General features: G+C 41.9%; 1 protein-coding gene across 1 annotated transcript in view; it reads right to left on the bottom strand.

Annotated features, from left to right (window-relative positions):
• The window catches only part of LOC148025312 (etoposide-induced protein), a 51,011-nt gene extending 38,982 nt beyond the window's left edge, over nt 1-12,029 (bottom strand). The window contains exon 1 of the mRNA XM_087692245.1: nt 11,788-12,029. Within this exon, the coding sequence (XP_087548371.1) occupies nt 11,788-12,029 (242 nt within the window). The remainder of the gene's footprint in view (nt 1-11,787) is intronic.
• Nucleotides 12,030-13,816: the final 1,787 nt, after the last annotated feature.

Here is a 13,816-nt window from a genome sequence, read left to right as displayed (position 1 = left end):
TGTAGGTTACTTTGGAATTACTTTCCAAGTATATTGCACTCCCCCATCTTATCCCCCCTATACACCCTACTCTCATTACACACCTTCTCTATCTCCCAGCACTACTACTCTTGTTGCAACGGCCAAGAATGCCTTCGTGGATAAGACTAGGTTTATCAATTCAAATTTCACCACTTGGTCAAACTTCATGCAACAAGTGTTTGAATCTCAAGGACTTTGAGACGTCGTTGTTAGTACCGAGAGCTTGTGCCGAACCCTCGATTAGCTCACCCTAATCACATCTGTCAATAGAGAGTCTGCAATGTCACAGCCAATGTTAAGTCAATGCAAGGGTTGCTTCTTGAATTCCACTCTCAGTTATAGCATTTTCCCCTCGCACCTGAGCGTTAGGAGTCATCTCATTGACCGCTATGTGGCTCGAGATCGCACTCGAGGTATCAATCTCGATTTTGAGCTTCAAGAGTTTTCCATTAAGGAAGGGGATGATTTGAAAGTCAAGTTGGCAGAATATCGGTAGTTACTTGTCGAGTTTACCACTACTGGTTCCTCGAAGTCAAACGACGATTAGGTCATGTTCTTCTCAAAAAAGGTGCCCAACAAATACTTCCATTTTATCCAACACATTATCTCACTACCTAGATTGCTGATCTTCTACGAGTTTAAGTGTTAGTTTTTGCATTGTGCGAGGCTACACAATCAAGTCCACAAGAATAGTCCACACACATCCATTCAAAGGGGCGAGGGTTGGTTGCCTCTTCTTCGAAAGGAAAAATCAACAGTAGCAAAAACTCGCAAGATGTGAAGGCAAGCCAGAACAAGGGTGACACCACTTCCTCCAACGGAACCAAAGAAACACAACCCCTTTGGCAGCAAATTTCTAAGAAATATAGGTTTTGCACACACTGCCAAAGGTCGGGCCAATGGACGAGGAGTATGTACCAAGGCCCAAGGTCTTCCTCTCCTAGAAAACCACTACACGCAGCTGCAACTACCTCCACTTCGGCTAGCCAATCCAACGGGGCTACACCTCCTGTTGCTGCTCCATCTGCCCCAACAGCTACTGGATATATGGCACACGGACAATCTTAGCAACCTATCTCCTTCACTACTCCTGAAGGATTGGCTAATTGGTCTGCTAGTGGCTCGCCCATTGCACTTTACACATCCATTCCCAGGGCATCCACTATATCTTCTAGGTGCCCCTTTCCCACCTCACCGTGCGCGATAGTAGCCTTTCCCTTTTTAGAATTTTATTGCATACTTACATACTCATTGCATTGCACTTAGCTTTGCTTTCCTTTATTTTCAGTTTTGTTTTTTTGGAGTATCTCACTACTCACCTCTCTGCTTGCAGATTTTGATCTCTTTTACAAGGTTTTGTATTTCAGTGTAGAGCTAACATACAGGCTTGCACCAGTCCTTCTATGAGTTGGAGACAAGAGATGCACACCATTCCTTTCATGGTTCCATCTACTTGGAATTTTGCTCTTTTACCAACATGGAGGCTTTCCCTCTCGCGGTGGATCGTGTAGCATCTCTCTTGATACTATCATGACAGTGTCTTCTATCCTTGCTCTTCCCGTAGGGATGCTTCATCATTTTCATCTACTTGGTTCTTGGCACCACACAAAGCCCTTGACATCCTCAGGCTCCTCTTCCTTCTTCAGCATCAATATCTAGATTGAGAAGGGATTCCTACCCTTATTGGTATTCTACAAGTTTCAGCACTTGTCTTTGATACCGACCTTCCCCCTTGTTGTACCTTCCCCTATGCATTGCATGATTTCATCATCTTTGTACTAGGGCACTTGGGCAAGTGAACAATTTCCCCATGAGGGACACTATCCAAGTGGCACCTACTACTACATGAGCATTCTTTAGCATATAGCATGCTATGCATCCCTACTCCATCGTCTAGGTCACTGTTACTTAATTGGCCGTTACCCCTAAAATTAACTTTCCACCCAAAAAAAAAAAAAAAACAAGTTCAATGTGGTTCCATCCACATTTGTAGAGATTGGTAGGCCACTGGGCAGCCGATGAGCACCCTTTGTCCAATGCCCTGTCCTCTTTGGGGTGACTACTTGGACTCCCTTGGTAAAATAACCATCGCCTCTGTAGTCTTGATAGGCCACTAGGTAGCCAACGTGTACCCTTTGTCACACGCCTTGGTTGCTTTGGGGTGGGACGCCTTGGGCTAAACATTACTGGCTTTCTCTTTTAGACTAAGCTTTAGGCCAGAGAGAGGGTGTTTAGCTAAAACACGCTTTACAGCTGATTACATTTTTAAACAGCTCTAAAACAAGCTTAATTAAAGAAAAATATAAATTTGGTGCACAGTTCGAGAGAGTTTCAATGGTCCCCCAAAACCCTAATTTTTTGGGGCACCCTTCAACATTTTATAAATAGACAAGTTGCCCACCATTCAGCCTCATTCTTTTCTACACGTTTCTCACTCTATCGTGCAAATTTCAGCCATCAGCCACCTACCATCTACTGTTCAACACGACTTGTTTTCAGCCATTGCCTTGCTATTTGGAAGTCTCCATCTGCTGCGCCATCATAGCACTTGATCAACATGCATTTTCAACATCCAATGCCAGGCAACACGCATAGTTGTAAAGTATGAAAGGTACGATATGGTATTAAACGATACCTTATGATTTTATAAGGTGCGGTACAATATAGTACGAAAAAAATTAACATGATTTTTTAAAAAACCATTAATCATTAAATGATAGAATACATGTTTAAAGTCGAAATAGCCATTTCATTACAAAATAAGATGAATACATGAGGGTGACCATCGTGGTCACATGGGCTGCGCAAAACATGCGATACAATGTAGTAGATACAAAAAAGAGAGAGACCTATGAATCTATGATGAGGCATCGCTATCATCATCATCATCATCATTATCATCATAACCATCTAAGTTCTCATCAAGAGAGTCTAAAGATGACTCCTCGGCATCGGATGATGCGACACATTCATACTCATTGTCACTGATGAGGTTACAATCATCAAATGATAGCTCCCTAGGTGGCAGCTATGTAGGCAAAGGGGGGATGTCATCATGAGGCACAAGATGTGAGCTACTAGAGCCCCGCCTTACATATATCCACAAGCCACTCAAACCACCCCTCCTCAATGTTGAAGAGCATCGAATGACCATGCCCCTGCTATCACCTACTCGAACTCCTCACCCATGAGCACGCTGACTACGAGTGTTACAAGTAATTGTTGCTATTAGCTCTCTATAGAGCTCTGCAAAAATCATCTCCTCCTCGTCCACCTCCTAATATACACTCGGAAGAGTATCGCCTGTCAACTTGAATGTATCAACATTCACCTACACAATGCACATATGATTGTAAATGCTAAAGTCTAAATTGTAAAGTATAAACTTTAAAGTTCAAAGTTCAAAACAACAAATTTTAAATTTTATGATTAAGTATTTAAACCTTACCTGCTTCAGACTATCCATGCTCATCATAGCCCTCATCATGCGTAAGTTAATGCAACAATAGACTAGCCACTCTACCGTATGCTAAGCCGATTGTAAATCTTTGTGTGAATAAGAGAATAGGCACTCCAGTTTCTCTCATATGTACCGAAAGAGCAATCCTGAGCAAGGACCCTCATGGCTAAGGGCTAAAGAGTCTCCAATGTGTATCCAAAGTTTTGCCACCAAAATAAATGCTTTACAAGTGGCTCTCTCCTCCAACAAGTGGGAGAAGCAAAAGCCACATACCCTCTCTAATCTGCATAGCATCCTAGCTCCTCCAGCACTGCATTATGATCATCCACAAGGACCACACGAGTCAAATAAGCAAGCTGGTCATAACGGAGCTCTCTATCATCCATGATCATCGATGACTTGTAGACAAGATATACCAATGCGACAAAACCATGGATGGGCTTATGCATCCATGCACATCTCTCTACTATCTCTAAAACATGTGCACGTTGTGTCTCTGTGATCACTATACAAGCACGTGCCTCCACCAATGCCACTCTAAAGAAGTAAATGAAAAGACTATAGTGGGCCCCTCGAAATCACTTATATATAACACCCTATAAAAGGGAGTCACAACCATGACAACAGCACAAATTTTCTACCAAAACTACTCATTAAGGCATAAGTGCTGGATGGCTTTGGCCTCCTTTATCTCATGCTCATCCCACTCATTCCATAGAGTGGACACCACTGTCTAGCACAAGGTGAAACACACCTCATAAAGGCGCTCCAACAATAACCACATGTACGCAAAACGAGTTGAAGAAGGCTTCTTCAACTCCACTTTGCTATGCTCATGATACATCACAAGCACCTTTACCTTTACCATGAAAAAGGTGACAACTGATGTAGCTTTGCGGACCATCCACTTGAGCTTCCCAATGTCCTCCATGAGCAAGTCTAAACAATGACTTGCACATGAAGTCTGCACAATCATGGGAAACTCGGCCTCAAGCAAACGGCCCATGAGCCGACAATTCGATGCATTGTCAGTAATAACTTGCACCACATTCAAGGGGCCTATCTACAACCACAATTCACAAATTACAAGTATACTTACAATACTTGGAGATTAGAGAGAAAAAGAGAAAGTTGAGCCTTTCAAGTTTCGACTTTCAAGATTCAATAATGAAGAGAGAGGTGGGTTGGGGCTGGAGGGGAAAGAGAGAATCGAGATAGATATTAGAGAGAAATTATAATACGGAGATAGGTAGTTATGCACAAATCAATTATTATAATGAAAAAAGTGAAACAAATTTAAAATGCAATGTATACCTCAATCATAGCTTACCAAATGTGGTGGTAGATGAATGCGCCCATCGTTTTTCTCCCCCTCTTGCTAGTATCTAAACCCTGCAAAAAGCAAGTGCCGAGTGGACATGAGACGAGTATGTTGATAATGCCATGTTTCTTACATCACTCCATCCGTCAGTGAGAATTTAGCAACCATATTTTATCCATGCGGCCCGAATAGGATCAAGGGCTCTATCAATCCTCTCCTCTTCATCAATCTTTTTCATCCTCATGTCATTGTATGTGACACCAGTCCATCCTTCACATGGGCCCACATTGGCAATGGCTTTTACAATCTTTCATTGCTCTTGCTTTAGGACATTGAATGCTCTTGCTTCATCAATCTTTTTCGTCCTCATATCGTTGTATGTGACACCGGTCCATCCTTCACATGGACCCACATTAGCAATGGCTTTTATCTTCTTCCATTACTCTTGTTTTAGAACATTGAATGCAAGATTACACTCAATCACCGTGCGTGCAATTTCAACATCCACAAGTTGTTGCCTTTCTCTAAGAAAAGCAACCGATCCACACACATGACCGGGAGCTTGAGAGAGAGAGTATTGTCTCTCCGATGACGCATGAGCCTCCAATCTTTGTCTTATACCGGAGCCGCATGTAGATGTGGAGTCTCCACCACCAATGGTAGAGGCCTCTTCCACATCGGTTGAAGATACGCCCACATTCGATACTTCCTCGTTAGTAGACGTAGAAGTTGGTGCCGATAAGCCACTTCCTCCTCCTGTTGTGGATCCCCCTCTCATCTTGGCGAGAATCTCCTCCACGATGTCTTGAGGGATCTCCTTGCATGGAACAACTTGCCCCTTGTCTTGGAAAGATGTCAGAGAAGGCCAGTTGCACCACTTTTATAGCGCTTCTCGCAATACTTGCATGTCCAATGGTGGGAGTTGGACTTCTTTGTGTCCCTCTCCACATGGATCATGTGCAAATTGAAGGCCTTATGCTTCTCGTGAGTCATGGTGCCAATGATGGATAGAGAGGCCTGGGAGAGAGTGAGAGAGAGAGAGGGAGAGTGAGATGCTTGAGTCTTGACTCTTGAAACTTGAAAGTTGAAAGTTGAAAGAGAAGGAGAGGCCCAAGGGTTGGGGTAAAGTTGAAAGAGCAAGAGTGAGAGAGAGGGAATGGGAGATGAGAATGGCAAATGCTTTGATAAGGTGCGGGAAAGAGGAGATAGAAGATGAGAATGACAAATCACAAATCAATTCAAGATCCAAGAGAGGGAGATGAGAATGGCAAATGCTTGCTGAATTGGTGTCGAAGCATGGAGAAGAGGAGCACCTTTCGTAGATGAGAGAAGGGTCTAACAATCGAAGAGGGATCAACAGACAAAGAGGGCTACCAACTGGATGGAATCCAAGGAGGGCTAGGGGGGAAGTGCATAGTTGGAAAAGGGGTGAATGAGGTATCCAAGGCTTCTCACCCCCCAAAAGTGCCACGTAGGCATAACACACCGGTTTAAAGTGCAAATGGAACGCAGCAAACACAGTGGGAAAAGTGGGCCAAAAGTACCACACAGGCAAAACACGTAGGTTCAAAGTGCAAAAGGAACACGGCAATACGCGGCAAACGCGGTTGCAAAAGTGGGCATGTTTTTACGTACAGATACATATGGTGCCGTACGGTACTGAGACGTACGAAGGCAACTGTGGCAACAGCCTGCTGCCATCTCTCCCATTGAGAAACTACTACAATACCTGCGTTTTTGCTATCTAGCAAGCTGCCTACATCAGGAAACACCTCTCCTATTATCACCTAATAGTTCTTTGCCTTGGGTGATCAGTTTTCAGCCTTCCTCTGGTGGTACACTATAACGTTTACTAGATTTCAACCTCTGATTGTTGTGTTTTGGTGACCAGCCTGCTGCCCTTCATTATTCAGCCCTCTCTCATCTCCGACCGGTGATTACTACACTTGGGATCCAGCTCCAATGGACATCACTCTCTGACATTGCATTGCTCTGCCCTTGGGCATTCTGTATACTCTTATATTCATTTACACCATTCATTCACTTCAGAGTTTCTTCTCTATGTGTTTATCCCTATGTTTGAGTTTTGAGTTTTTGCATTTTGCGATTTGCATTTAGGATTTGAGTTTTGCTTGTCACGATCTAAGTCTTTGTGTTTCAATCTTGGTCGTACATGCTGTGTTTCCTCGGTGCAAACTCTAGCATATCTTCATATCCCACCCCAAAGTAGCCAAGGTATCAAGCCAATGATGCACATCGACTACACAAGGACCTACCAAGACTATAGAGGCAATGGTTATCTTATCTCAGGAGCCTAATGGGTCACCCCAAAGAGGCCAAGGCATCGGACAAAGGATACTCATTGGCTACCCAATGACCTACCAAGACCTTTAAAGGTGATGTTAAACCACTTTGAACTTGTTTCTTTTTTGAAGTAACTATACACATGGGAAAAGGGATAAAGAGAGATGGTCACATCCAACATCACAAAATAAAAGACTATTCCAACCACCTGTCCAAGGTGTTGATGACAAAGAAAATGGTGAAGAAGATAGGGAGGCATGGTAGGAATAGAATTGCCAATGAAAATAAACCAAGGTCTGCTCAAGGATGCTTTGCACAATGAGATGCATAAACAAATGCTACATGATGAGGATGTGCATGCAACAGCTACTTGGACAATGTCCCTCACAAGGAAAATAATTCATGATGAAGGTAAACTTGACACCCCTTAGCTAGAAGATCCAAAGGAGAATCAACCACCTAAGTACATGGAACATGCTTTTACTCAATCTCGAGAGAGGGCTCCTATGCTAACTAAGTGGTGTAGACAAGCTTGAATCTCAACCTTAGGAGAGGACTCCAGTGATAATCGAGAAGCACTAGGATAGCACTCCACCATGCAAATGGATATATTACAAACCGAGATTTCTCGATCTCCATGGCTAATCCAAAAGCCCTTTGCTGGTCCAACAATCAGCAAACAAATTGGGCAATTTACCCCTTGAATTTCACCTAGGATTTGCTCTAAATTGGACCCCAACCAGCCAAATGCTGCCCCAAGTTTACAATGGATGGCTAGGCATTTGAAATCCCTAACAATTCTCAAATTTCAAGTGTTGATTTCAATGTATAATGCCTCCTATTGATGGCACGGGTCCAAGGTGACTGTCAAATCCTAATTTCTACAAAAATTTAGGGATTACAGCAAAAATCCTCTAGCTGTCCACCAAATCTAGCTAACATCTGCTCCAAATGGCTCAGAGATGCTTAGAATGGCTTAGCACGAGTTGGAGAAGGAGAGAGAATTTTTTGATTTTCACGCACAAAAGTCTGAAATTTGATTACTACATGTATCAAACAGTAATTAATGCTATCACCACTTGCTCACGAGCCCTAAAAATACAATCGCTAGCACCAATCTGTTGTTGCCAACTCTTGGGAGGGCTGGAACTGCTATCACCTGCTCCCAATTGGTTTTTTCCTGCTCCTTGTTGCCTCAGAAGATCCTACAATGGCTGCAGATCAGACCAGCAGCATCTCCTTCCTCTCTATAACAAGCTGAATGAACTGAATCCCTCTCTCCGGCCCCCAAAAACGTTTTCTCAATTTGCATGGGCATTTTTACCAAGTGGTAGCCTTCCAAACCCATTTTCTAGCCATTAAATTAATTTCGGCCCTTCTAACCCTGCCCAAAATTAAATGTGCCCATCCATAATTAAATTGGCTAAGTCATTTGCAACCTACAATAGTCTCCAACCTTTGTTGACCCTTAGACTAGCATTAATTAATTAATTAATGCTAGTCCCCAGTGTCACCACTGACACTTATTGACCAAACAATTGTCTTGGGGTCAAACTTGACACCAATCAACCACCAAAACCCAGTTGGCATAACTTATCACAACTTTTGCCTTTGACATCCACTGCATCCTTGAGGTCATTGGCTTGTTACCATGAAATAATTGCAACGTGCATCACACGTCCTAAACAACCTTGCATATTTGATTAATGACTTAATCAAATGTTATCGGCAAGATTAAAGTATCTCAAGAACTCAAGTCCCCACACACCCCGTCTAGAAGAGGGGGGGAAGAGTCAGCCACCAAGGCAAGTGAAATATGCCCATACTTAATCTCAAGAGATGACTCCAATATCAACCAAATATCGTAGGTACAACCACCAAAGTAGCAATCCACATAACATGAAAAAGAAATAAACTAGTGGAGTAATAAATAATATTTAAATGGTAAAAACACCTCGGTTGATAGGAAAGAAGAACAAATACCAAGGTAAGAGAAAAAGGATGGCCAATCTCAAGAGGAAAGATACCATCTTCATTTCCATGCTAATGGCAGCAATACTTACTAACGCAAGAACCAAAAAATCAAACCTTCAACCTAGTTAGGATTGGTAAATACCTCCAATATTAGTCCTAAACTAAAACACAAACCCCAACATTAAAGGATCAAAAAAAAAACTTGCATAACAGATGTTCTATATTGAGATGCTTTGAATAATATGCTAAGTAGAAAAGAAAGCTTAGTGAGTGTAGAATGCAACAAAGTAAATGAAAGATGACTAAATGTGCAACAAAAGACTTGAAAAAAAATAAAAGTTATGGCTATGACTCCTAAGAAACTAGCCTACTGAGAGGTAATGACCAAGCCAATCAAAAATGCCATAAGGGATAGACTACGGAGGTGATCCAAGATCCACCGCACTAATGGCAAGCCAATGAGGAACACGGATACCAGGGATGGAGAAACTGCGCTACTTCCCTGGGAAAGACCCCCGCTCAATCTCCTTGGGTGTGGCACTATCACTAGTGGAAGGGGTTGAGGTTGGTTTGGGAATGGGGATTGGATTTAATTAAGGTGTGGATAAAATAACCTTAGCTATGAATGATGTGATTTTGGATGTAGGTCTAATACCCTTGGCCTTTGAGTGACAATTGTCATCTACAGGGCCATGTTTCTAGAAAAAGACACAAAACATATTCTCTTTATGCAAGTAATGCCAGAAGGGTCTTTATGATAATTGGACTTTACCACTCCCTTTTTCTTTAAAGAAGGAGACCAAGTATCAACATCAGAACATGGTCCGTGTTTAGGATCAATTAGGGAGGGTGGAATAGGGTCCAAATATGTAGGTGATCCCTTTCCACTCCTTGAGTCCTTCAACGAAGGAGATGGCTCATCAACATAAGAAGAGGGTTTCTACATTTAAGCAACCAAGGAGGGTAGTACATTGTGTACGAGGGGGATTCCCCACGTAACAAGACCAAAGGACAGAGTAATGCACTTGTGAATGCAATAGCCTCCTATTTATAGATGTGGATCCTTCCAAAGTTTGGATGTTTGCTAAGGGGACACAAACACTTTGATAAAAGTTGAGTTTTAGGGTTGTTTATTGAGCTAATGAAGATTTAATGTGTAATGTATCTTTTTAGCTTAAGGATCAATCAAGGAGGGTGGAATAGGTTGTGATTCCTTTCCACTCCTTGAGTCCTTCAACAAAGGAGATGGGTCATCAACACAAGAAGAGTGTTTTGGGATTTAAGCAACAACAGGGATGGTACACTATGCAGGAGGGGGATTCCCCGCATAGCAAGACCAAAGGACCAAGTAATGCACTTGCGAATATGGAGGAGGCAACCTCCTATTTATAGATGTGGATCCCTCCAAAGTTTGGGTGTTTGCTAAGGGGACACAAACGATTTGGTAAAATTTGAGTTTTGGGGCTGTTTTAATGAGCTAATAAAGATTTAATATGTAATGCATCTTTTTAGCTCAACATTCTCTCTACACCCGTAATTATCTTCTCTGCATATCATCTATCAATGGTTCCAAAATTGTTTGAAAATCTGTGAAACATGTGAAAGGCACAATTCTCTTACAAGAGGATTGGTATATTGGCTCCATGAAGATGTTATGTGAACATCATTGAGAATCTCTCACCGGGGAAAAGATTGAGAAATAACTTCTTTTGTTAATTCCACTAATGGATAGTAAGTGACATAAACAAAGACCGGTTTCTGCATGTGCATGGATAAATATGGCTTTATGTGGGCACATTTCTAGGGGGTAGAATTGTTGAAAGTCTTATCTAAGTAGGACATATCTATCAGAAAATGTAACTAGATCCTCCATAACTTAAAGAGATATTGCATAAAGAACCTCCATCATGCCAGTTTGAAATGCCATAGGGTTTCAAGAAGCACAATCTTTGTTTCAACATGCTCGAGAGATAATTATAACTTGAGGAACAATGGCCTAGGTAACAGACAGAGGACCAACTTGGTTAATTTAAGGATATCCAAGGGAGAACCTGTTACCACAAAACATGCTTGCAGATGCACGTCATCCATAGCCACACTTGTCTCAGACAGAGTGGACTGCAAAAAGTTGATAATCAAAACCATCTGATGCAACCTACAGCAGGTCAGTAGCTAGTTCTAATTGTACCTTTGTCATATTTGTGCTCGCTCTGTAGATTCATGACAAGAATTGTCCCATCGAAGAAGCTACAGCAAGTCAGTACCTGGCCCTGATTGCACATTTGTCTTCGTTTTCTCTCTTCAGAATTTACATTAGGACCAAATTGTAAAAAACTTTCCTACTCTTTGTTCTTCACCCCTCCCATAGAGTAAAACCATGGCTTGAAAGAACACTTATCTTTCATCCCTTATATTAACGATCATCCAAACTAGCCAACTGGAATTTGTACTGACTGCCTGGAGTTAAATTTCTTTGCTTATTTTCTAACGTTGAAAGTTGCCATGTCCAGCCGTCACACTGGATTTCTTATTTTCAAGTGGGAAATTTACACTGCAAATTGGGACATCTAATCACTGCTTTGAAGGCATGGCCTTGTGGAATTCACGTGATTTGTCCTGGCAAAATCATAACTTTGATTTGATTTGCAATCAAAAGTGAATGTGATCCGGCAATGTTATAGAAAAAAACAGTTCAGAAAGCGCGCACCTTTTACAAAAGAAACATGCACGATGCAGACAGCAAGCCTCACGAAAACCTGCTAGCCAGAGGCAGCATGCCATGTGACATGCCGTTTTGAAATTGTCCATCTTATAGTCCCAATTATTTCTGTCCGGAGACATCAGAGGAAACTCTTCTTTCTCCCTGTGTTTGGCACAGTAACAGACGATGGCAGATACAGAATGGCTCCCAGCAACATTCAAAGGGTAACGGGAAAGCCAGACAGACATACCTTTGCAGAAGAAAAGCATTCTTTTATTTACATCCGTCTTCACGCCATTTGCAAGTTCTTTTTTGGTTTTATTTCAAAGGCCATAGAAAGGCCGTTTCCCGGACCGGGTAGACGTGTCCGATCGATCTTATTCAGTGTTCACTATCTACGAGTTGAGACCCGTGTAAGTCTCTCAATTAGCACGATCTACGCACAGTCATCTGCCTTGAATGAGGCATGCAAAAGAGAGAGAGGCTAAATATGAAGAGAGATGAAGTCCTATGGAGGAGAGAGAATATGGGTGTAAACGAGTGAAAACGTTCCACATCTCTTTTGCTTAGGCAAGTGAACGCAGTACTCACCACTTTTAATGGTACTCTATTCACTACACTAAGTCCCCTTTTTTGCAGCATCCAAGTTTAATTGTAGAGAGAAAAATATGGCTTTAATTTTTATTAAAGATAATTTATATTTTTGCACTAGTTTTACATTTGCATTCTATGCTACACACTTTTCTTTTGCCCCATTTCCAGTCAACCTATAGATTCTCTACCGGCCCCCTTCTCCACCATCGTCCGCTATGGCTCACATCAACTGTAATTCCATGATGCAAAGCTGCTAGTTGTTGGCATGTTGAAGTACCATCTCTGTGCAATTAAGTCTGATTGGAAAGCTTTGCTAATTCTTGCAAAAGGGACTTTCTAGAATCCAATAAATCTCCAACTAGCACACATAGTCATGGCCATGACCACAACGAAGAAATCTATGTTTAGAAGCAGTCATGGGGTGAAGCATCTAAACATCTTCATAACAAAGTCCATGGATGAAGCTGTGTCACAAGTACAAAGTTAGTAGGGTCATGGATAAAGGACATGCATTGAGCTGGTAAGCCCTGATTCTTCTTGATTTAGCGTAAATTTATGGCACTCCAGAATTCTAGCCATGCCACCATATCTCCCTTGACTAAGAGCAAATACAGAGAAGAGGTATGCTTCATCAACCCACATTGATTAATTCTGATCGAATACTTCTTTCCTACTACAAATCCATGTATCTCAGGGTGCTCCTTAGGCCAGCGGTCTACATGTTACTATTCCCATCCCTAATAAATTGTTGTGTCAAATCAATTGGGACAATCTCTTGATAACTCAATGAGAAGGCAAGGAGTAGACATCTCTCTACTCGAGTATGCAAATTTGGTCCTTAGCATAGCTGCAACCTACAGGCCAAAGCAGGGGGCATCTTCTCTATGTCCCTCCCTCTCTAAGTTGACGGTCATTAGTAGAGAGAGAGAGAGAGAGAGAGAGAGAGAGAGAGAGAAGAGAGAGAGAAGAGAGAGAGAGAGAGAGTTGGCATTATGCTATTGGTATAGCTAAACAGCAACAACATGCTTGTGGCATTCGACAAGCTATAGAGTGCAGCCATCTTGGTGTTGGTGTTGGCTTTCGCTAAATGATCATGTGTAAGAAGTTGGGAAGACACATTATTTGAGATAGTTTTATTAATTATACCTTGCCACACTTGCACAAATATATAAGGTGTTGAGAATTGTAGATTTTCATCACTTAACAATAATACAATTACATTGTCTTCATCTTACCTTCTTGTTCATAGTTTTCATGGTTTCTCTCTTTTCTCTCCTATCTTTCTAGTATTTCTCTCTCCTCTCATGCATTCTCTCTCCTCTTTTGCACTCTCTTCTCTCACCTCTTAGTTCTGTTGTTGACAACTGGAATCATAGGATTGGTCTTCGATCCATTTGGTTACAATCTTACCTTAGATTTCCTTCTTAAACTAGTTACATTC

The sequence above is a fragment of the Lygodium microphyllum genome, chromosome 14 (genome assembly GCF_053477565.2).
Source record: "Lygodium microphyllum isolate KBCC chromosome 14, Lygodium_microphyllum_v1.1.10, whole genome shotgun sequence".
Classification (NCBI taxonomy): Eukaryota; Viridiplantae; Streptophyta; class Polypodiopsida; order Schizaeales; family Lygodiaceae; genus Lygodium; species Lygodium microphyllum.
This window is presented reverse-complemented; position numbering and strand designations above follow the sequence as displayed.